This window comes from Cibotium barometz, chromosome 33 (assembly GCF_041138505.1).
Source record: "Cibotium barometz isolate CiBa-2024 chromosome 33, ASM4113850v1, whole genome shotgun sequence".
NCBI lineage: Eukaryota > Viridiplantae > Streptophyta > Polypodiopsida > Cyatheales > Cibotiaceae > Cibotium > Cibotium barometz.
In genome coordinates, this window is record NC_141078.1 from 7,720,701 (window position 1) to 7,729,721 (window position 9,021).

The 9,021-nt window shown below is 34.4% G+C and overlaps 1 protein-coding gene across 1 annotated transcript in view; it reads left to right on the forward strand.

Annotated features, from left to right (window-relative positions):
• The window catches only part of LOC147619257 (uncharacterized), a 1,283-nt gene extending 756 nt beyond the window's left edge, over window positions 1-527 (forward strand). Inside the window, exon 2 of the mRNA XM_086773492.1 lies at window positions 43-527. Within this exon, the coding sequence (XP_086629618.1) occupies window positions 43-333 (291 nt within the window). The 3' untranslated portion in view covers window positions 334-527. The remainder of the gene's footprint in view (window positions 1-42) is intronic.
• Window positions 528-9,021: the final 8,494 nt, after the last annotated feature.

The following is a 9,021-nucleotide window of genomic DNA, read 5'->3' on the forward strand; positions in this document are numbered from 1 at the left end:
CACCCACCCTTACCAACTGTTGACATGGAATTCTCTTCGCAGATGTTCAGATTACAGAGCCCTGCCGGCGCTGCACAGACTCCAGAAACCCTAACTCAATCAGTGCATGCAACTCCTTCACATTCCGACGCCGTGCCGCAAATCGAACACGGCACTGCAATTTCAAACCATGATTCTGATGATGAATCTCAGCATCCCATGCCTTCCCTCGAGCAAACCCATCCTTGGGATTTATTGGATCTGCAACGCTTCGTTATTACAGAAGAGGAAATCCCATGCGATAAAAACGAGGTTGGCAGCTATCCTGCTCCCTGGTCGGAATTTCGCTTCTGATAATTGCTAGGTTTATTAAGGTTTTGTACATAACTAGTCACACGACGCCAACACGGCTTGGTTGCGTAATTAATGAACATTAGATTGTTATGCTCACAAACGACGGCGTTAGCAAATGCATTTGATAATTTTTGCTATGCTTCTACTCAGAGCAAGGAGTGGAGCCACACGTGTTTCTCTCCCCTCCCCCACCCCCCCCCCACACACACACACACACAGAGAGAGAGAGAGAGAGAGAGAGAGAGAGAGAGAGAGAGAGAGAGAGAGAGAGAGAACAAATCCAAGCTTTTACCCAAACTCCCAAGCTTTCCTTCACGGAAGGACATATGGCAAGGTGCTCGCTTCTACCCCTCATGTGTGCTTTTATAAAGAAGAAGAAGAAGATGTTATAAAATGAGAATATTCCACCTTGACTTGTATATATATATATATATATATATATATATATATATAGAGAGAGAGAGAGAGAGAGAGAGAGTGTTGTGTACCATCAAGTCATTTCCAAGCTTTACCATATAACTTCCCATCATTTCCAATTTCTTCTTCTGCGAGGCCATATGGCAAATGTTCAATTGTACCTCTCATGGGCACGTCAAAAAATAAGATGCTGGTAAACCAAAAGATTCCAACTTGATTTGATATTAGTAATTTCTCTCTTAAAAGTAAACATTGCAACCCATGTAGCTTCAAGACATAATTAGCACATTTAGAGTCTTGTAGGACATTCAATCGGCCACAAGTTGTTTCTAAAAGGAGACATACTTTTTGTAATTTCATTATATATCCCTATACAACAATCCATTGTTCACTATTTTGAATGGTTGTATGAAACATGTAATTATTATAGTTGTGTGTGTGTGTGTGTGTGTGTGTTGGGGTGGGGTGGGTGTTGGGGGGGATCAAAAAGGAAAAAATGTTACCCTAGTATAGCGACATAGAAAAAAGGGAGATAATTGAGACTTTATATTAATTAAATGTTTATGTTTAAAAAGCCTAAGAGAATTGTGAATAATCCCTCATATAGAATTGATTAGTGAAAGCTTTAGAAGTGGAAACCTTATACGTGCCACCATCCAAATCCATCAACAATTTGTGTTGTTAAAGTGAAGGCAGGTGTTAGCAAGATTCCAAATTACATGTTGCTAAAGCTTTGTAGTTTTTAAAAAAAATATGCGAGAAAAATATGAGTTAGCCAAAGGTAAAAATGCTAGGAATTACAATGAACATTATAGATTTATAAAATCTTGGATATATATATTAGAAATGAGGATTCAAAAAAAAAGTCTAGGAAAATATTACTAAAGAACATAAGGTTTTTTTGCTTTGGTATAAATCAATGGATGAATTTTGTAAAACGTTGTCCCTAGATCATTGTACTTTGTAAGTTTGGAGAGAGAGAGAGAGAGAGAGAGAGAGAGAGAGAGAGTATAACCAATGTGTCTGTATGCATGGGGGTACAGTTGAAGGATCTATAAGGGTTCAAAAACAATATGATGTGATCGAATGATGGTACATTTTTATTAATGTAGCATTAACATCTCATAGCACCTTAAATATTCATGCATATGAGGTATAGACATAAGCTAAGAAAATCAAATGTTAAGCAATCATCTATTTTTATATTAAGGTTTATATTAAAGAGCGAATTCTAGAGTTATGCATGTAGCACCTCGGAAAAAGCCTTAAATGTATATGTCAATAAAAGCCTTTGTATTTACCTCAATAAAAACCTTGGTATTTCCCTCGATATTGGCACTAGTACCATTTTTTTTAAGAAATATATGTTATATTATATAAGGTCATGACCATCCTTTCATCTCTCAAAAGTTACCCATATACATCTGATGATTTCAAAACCAGATAGACTGCACAGTATTCAGTCTTCATTTAGCCATTTAAATATTATATCCCACATCTTACAAGATTCTTTTTGTTGGCCTTTGTATTTCCCTCAATAGAAGCCGTGGTATTTCCCTCAATATATTGGCACCATTGCTTCTCTTAGAATTAGCTTTGGTATTTTCCTCCCTATAAGCCTTGGTAGGGTGGGAGACTCATGTACTAAGGTTGTATTAATTAAATGCCATGTCAATGGCATTTAATTAATACACCTACAAAAAGTTGTGAATGTTTTACACCTGCAAAAAGTTGTGGATTTGATGTGTAATTAATGAACATTAGATTGTTATGCTCACAAACGATGGGTTAGCAAATGTATTTGATAACTCTTGCTATGCTTCAACAACAAACTAATCTAAAGCAAGGAGGGGAGCCACGTGTGTGTGTGTGTGTGTGTGGAGAGAGAGAGAGAGAGAGAGAGAGAATCCAAGCTTTACCCCAAATGCCAAGCTTTGCACCTCTACCTCTTATGTGTACTTTAAAAAAGAAGAAGAAGAAGATGCTATAAAATGAGAAGATTCCACCTTGACTTAAAGAGAGAGAGAGAGAGAGAGAGAGAGAGAGAGAGAGAGAGAGAGAGAGAGAGAGAGCATGTGTGTGTGTGTGTGTGTGTGTGTGTGTGTGTGTTTTATGTACCATCAAATCATTTTCAAGGTTTACCACCCATAACTTCCCATCATTTCCAATTTCTTCTTATGCGAGGCCATATGGCAAGTGTTCAATTGTAGCTCTCATGTGCACGTCAAAAAATAAGATGCTAGCAAATGAGAAGATTCCAACGATGTGAATTATAATAGTAATTTCTCTCTTAAAAGTAAACATTTCAACGCATGCAACATTGAGCATCGAGGCATAATTAACACGTTTAGAGTTTTGTAGGACATTCGTGCCAAAAGGAGACATACTTTCTGTAATTTCATTATATATCACTATACAACAATCCATTGTTCACTATTTTGAATGGTTTATTAAATATGTAATTATTATGCTTGTGTGTGTGTGGGGGGGGGAGGGGGGGTGGGGTGTGTATATGGGGGGATCAAAAAAGAAAAATGTTACCCTGGTATAGTGACATAAAAATAACTAAGAATTTATATTAATTATGTTCATGTATAAAAAGGCTGAGAGAAATGTGAATAATCCCTCATATAGAATTTAATACAGTGAAAGCTTTAGAAGTGGAAACCTTGTACATGCCACCATCCAAATCCATCAACAATTTGTGTTGGTAAAGTGAAGGCAGGTGTTAGCAAGATTCCAAATTACATGTTATAAATGTTGCTAAAGCTTTGTAGTTTTTAAAAAAGTATGCGAAAAATATGAGATAGCCAAAGGTAAAAATGCTAGGAATTACAATGAACATTACAGGAAGCCTTGGATATATATTTTAGAAATGAACATTTAAAAAAAAGGTTTAGAAAAAAATTTCTAAAGAACATAAGCTCTAAGAAATTGAGTTTTTTTGTTTTGGTATAAATCAATGGATGAATTTTGTAAAACATTGTCCCTAGATCATTGTACTTTGTACATTTGGATTGAGATTTGGATTGAGAGAGAGAGAGAGAGAGAGAGAGAGAGAGAGAGAGAGAGAGAGAGAGAGAGAGAGAGAGAGACAGAGAATTAAACCTAAGTGGGGTGTGATTGCAAGTATAACCAATGTGTGTGTATACATGAGAGAAAATAATATTATATATGTATAAATACAAGTATGAGTATGGTTGTGTGTGTGTGTGAGAGAGAGAGAGAGAATGCAGATGTATAGCTTTGGATTTTGTTTTGCATCTATAGATTTTTTTAAAAAAAGTCTTCATATGCAAAGGTTGGAAAGAGGTTCAAAGGTTCCACCCTTCAAGCATTGACTTGAAAATTTTGAAAAGATACTTATTTCTTTTTTCAAAAGAGGTATGATTAATTTTTATTTCCATATGTTTCTAGAATCTAAAATCAATTTTTAGTTTGTGTAATTGGCCCAGTAACTTCTTAATACTGTGTAATGAGCCCAATAACTTCTTAATACTGTGTAATTAGTCTAATACCTTCTTAGTAGTTTGTGTTTTTCTCTTAATAGATAAATTATAGAATCCAAAAGGAATTTTTGATTTGTGTAATGATTCTAGTACACCTTACTCGTACGTGAATAGAATAAATTATAAAATCCAAAATGAACTTTTGTTTTGTGTAATGATTCTAGTACACCTTATTAGTACTTTCATTATATATCACTATACAGCAGTCCATTGTTCACTATTTTGAATGGTTTTATGAAATATGTAATTATTATGCTTATGTGTGTGTGTGTGTGGGGGGGTATGGAAGGATCAAAAAAGAAAAAATGTTACCCTAGTATAGTGAAATAAAAAAAGGAGATAATTGAGACTTTATATTAATTATGTTCGAGAAATGTGAATAATCCCTCAAAAGAATAGAACAGTGAAAGCAAACCTTATACATGCCACCATCCAAATCCATCAACAATTTGTGTTGGTAAAGTGAAGGCAAGTGTTAGCAAGATTCCAAATTACATGTTATAGATGTTGCTAAAGCTTTGTAGTTTTTAAAAAAGTATGCGAAAAATATGAGTAAGGTAAAAATGCTAGGAATTACAATGAACATTATAGACTTGTGAAACCTTGGATATATATTTTAGAAATGAACATTTTAAAAAAAAGAGGTCTAGAAAAAGATTTCTAAAGAACATAAGCTGTAAGAAATTGAGTTTTTTTGTTTTGGTATAAATCAATGGGATGAATTTTGTAAAATGTTCTCCCTAGATCATTGTACTTTGTACATTTGGATTGAGAGAGAGAGAGAGAGAAAGAGAGAGAGAGAGAGAGAGAGAGAGAGAGAGAGAGAGAGAGAGAGAGAGAGAGAGAGAGAGAGAGATTTTAAGCCTAAGTGGGGTGTGATTGCAAGTATAAACAATGTGTGGGGTGTGTGTGTGTGTGTGTGTGTGTGTGTGTGTGTGTGTGTGTGTGTGTGTGAGAGAGAGAGAGAGAGAGAGAGAGATTTTAAGCCTAAGTGGGGTGTGATTGCAAGTATAAACAATGTGTGTGTATGCGTGAGAGAAAAATGTATAAATACAAGTATGAGTATGGTTGTGTGTGTGTGTGTGTGTGTGTGTGTGTGTGTGTGTGTGTTTGAGAGAGAGAGAGAGAGAGAGAGAATGCAGATGTATAGCTTTGGATTTTGTTTTGCATCTAGAGATTTTAAAAAAAACACTTTATATGCAAAGGTTGGAAAGAGTTCAAAGGCTCCACCCTTCAATCATTGACTTGAAAATTTTAAAAGATACTTATTTCTTTTTTCGAAATAGGTACGATTAATTTTTATTTCTATATGTTGAATTGGATTCTAGAATCGAAAATAAATTTTTGGTTTGTGTAATTGGCGTAGTAACTTCTTAGTACTGTGTAATTAGTCTTTGGAATACCTTCTTAGTATTTTGTGTTTTTCTCTTAATAGATAAATAGATAATTGTTTTCTTTAATTTGTTCAAGTGGAGACAAAGGTAGCAACACACACACACAGATGGAGCAAGTTAGCAAAAATGCAGAGAAGCCCTACACTCAAAAAAGGACATTGATGTGAATGAGTGAAGTACAAATTAAGTGGCATGATAAGGTTACTTACACACTTATAGGAATGTGTACACATGCTCAAGGGAAAAAACCTCTTAAGGAGGGAAAAAGTACCTCGGCCCAGTATTAGCCTACATCTACACATCACTACCATATAATTGGCTACAAATCTCCCCTATAATGATGATGTAAACATGTGCATGGATTATGTCGATTATGTGGCTAATCAATCTCTAAATGGTAATAAGCTAAAAGATTTGTGAAAAAACTTCTAACTTCTCGTGTGATAGCCCTGAACATATGCCACCATGTTGGTTACTTCTTGCTAAGCTATGATATACATGAATAACTAAGGTGAAAGGAAAAGCCACTATTGGACACTCACGTGTCATAAACAACCACTATATGACACTCACGTGTCATAACAAGCAGCCCAATCAAAGCCATTGAATGCATATACAACTGAATATTACCCCCCTTAACATAGAATAGCTCACAAGGGATTGAGTTCCCTGTAAAAATACTCACTTGCCAACCACCACCAATGCTTACTTTCGAGACTACACATAAACCTACTCAACTAGGAGACCCCAAATGGAATGTCTATACTCATATTGCATAGATAGATGATCCCATAACCTACTGATAAAGTGATGTAAGACTAAGCTTAGCACTTGTCTCTATAGTGTAGTAATAGGCTTATAGTCTTCAAGGCTAAATCGTGTAATTAGTCTATATATATATACTTTGATTGTAGTATCACAGTACCATCATTATGCTACATTGCATAAACTTTATGCCCAAATAATAATGTAATAAGACCAAATATTTCATCTCAATAAATGACACATGTAACTTAGGCTTAAAGGCTAAAATCATCTCCTCATTAGGGCCTATGAGCACCATGTCATGAACATATAAATTGATGACTAATAGGAATTTATTCTCTCATACCATGCTTTGGAAGCGTGTTTAAGTCCATATATAAAGCGTTTCTTAACCTGCATACTTATCCTAGAGAACTTGGATGCGTATCGCCATCTTGGAGAGAAGAGGCAAGTACGTTGTAGCAAGCTAGCACTTAAGAAGATTGCCTCCCATTGTCACCACATGAGTTGTTTATGTTGAGATTGGGACTCACGTGGCTTGAAGAGCTCCAAACTAGCTTCAAGATATATCTATGTTGAGGCAAGGGAGCATAAAGCTCGAGGCAAGAGAGCATAGAACTAACAACAAGCAAAGGTCATAGAGCTAGAGAGATTAAGAGCACAAGAGGCAAGAGCTTAGTTCTCAATCCAACTGAAGGGAATTGCCCTTTCTCATTATACAAGTCACTTATTAGTCATGGGTGGGGTGTCTAGACTTCATGACCTTTGGGAACCCCAGTAGACCTTAGTCTATTTTTTGTCTAATGTAGATTTAAGCTATGTTATATTATACAACTTGTATATTGATTTTCTAAATGAATAATATGGGATCATTATTTACGTATTCAAGTTTATTGTAACGAATAATGTTTCAAATTCATTCATTTTTTATTGAAAGACTTTCAATCAAAAGGCTTTCGATTTTGATAAAGTCAACTTCACACATGTATGCTACTTAAAGCCATGATTTGGAGTGCATACTTTAAGTATGAAAATAACTAATTTTTCTCATAAAAAATAGTATATAAATTTGGATCATTCATTTTTTGAGCGCTTTATATTTTGCTAAAGCCATACTCACTGACTTATTATGTATTTTAGCGTCGTGTATAGATGCATCTTAGATGAGATCAATGTTGTTTTATATCAACTACAGAAGTATATGATTTATGTTTTATCACTTGCTTTCATTTTCATAACAAAATATTAGTTTTTGTTATTTTCATACATTTTTTAATGTTCTATATTTATAGATATAATGGCCTCGTCTATAAAACCAAAGAGAGAGAGAAGAAAAATTGAGCAGATGTCATTTGATAGAATTAGTTCTGTTTCACATTCAACGAAGCATGCCCAAAGAACTCCTTAGGGCTTTCTTCAATCCGGCTAAATAAAACTCTTTAGATTATTTGGCCAAATATTTGGCTTCAAAGGGTTTCAAAGCTCTTTGCAAAAGATGTCCATAGCTCTCAGATCAACACATGCCAAGATATTTTTAAATTTATTATAAGAAATTTGCAAGTGTGAATAAAGCTTCAAACACATGCTACGTTACTCATACTCTATCCTAAAAAACTTGAAAGTGTGAAGCAAAAGCTTCCAACACATGCGAGGTTACTTCTACTCTATTCTAAGCAACTTGCAAGTATGAAGCAAAAGTTTCCACACACATGACAAGTTTCTTCTACTCTATCCTAAGTAACTCGTAAAAGTGTGAGGAAAGCTTCCAACACATGATAAGTTACTTCTAGGCTCTATCCTAAGTAACTCTTAAAAGTGTGAGGCAAGCTTCCAACACATGATAAGTTACTTGTACTTTATCCTAAACAACTTAACAGTGAAAAGCTAACTTTTAACATATACCAATTTAAAATAACATTATAGTTTTTACCAACACAAAATTATATATACTAGATTTAAATCAACACTAAAGCTTTTTATCAATATTGCTATTTAAAAAAACATGACTACTCAATATATATATATATATATATATATATATATATATATATATATATTGAATGTTACAAACATATTACTCTATTCAAATAAAAAATCCAATTTTTATTTTTACCTTTTTAAAGGTATATAATTTGTTTTTTGTTCTCAAGGTTTGAACAAGTGTACAAACCAAGAACAAAGTACAAAACAATGATAAAATAAGCTCTTTTATAATGAAAATGAAAGCTTTTCGATCGAAAGCTTAAAATATTTCAATCAAAAAGCTTTCAATTAAAATGTAAGAGCTAAAACGTATAATTGATTATGCGTGACCTATCACCGTATAGTACGTCTGATTGAGTTCATAGCTACCTTATAGTCTGCATGACCTTGATTGCTATATGCTTTCTTAGGCAAGCATGTACACATGGGGTATGCTGCCTTGAGTCCATAACTACTTCATAGCCTACATGACCTTGATTACTTAAGTTTGTTTGGGCTTCATTTATTCTTTGTTGCTTGATGATGGCTTCTTCCACTCCCTTCACTCAGTGTTGTCCAATGAGTGTGGAAGTGATGTTGGGCACTTTTACATATGGGGTATGCTACCTTGAGTCCATAGC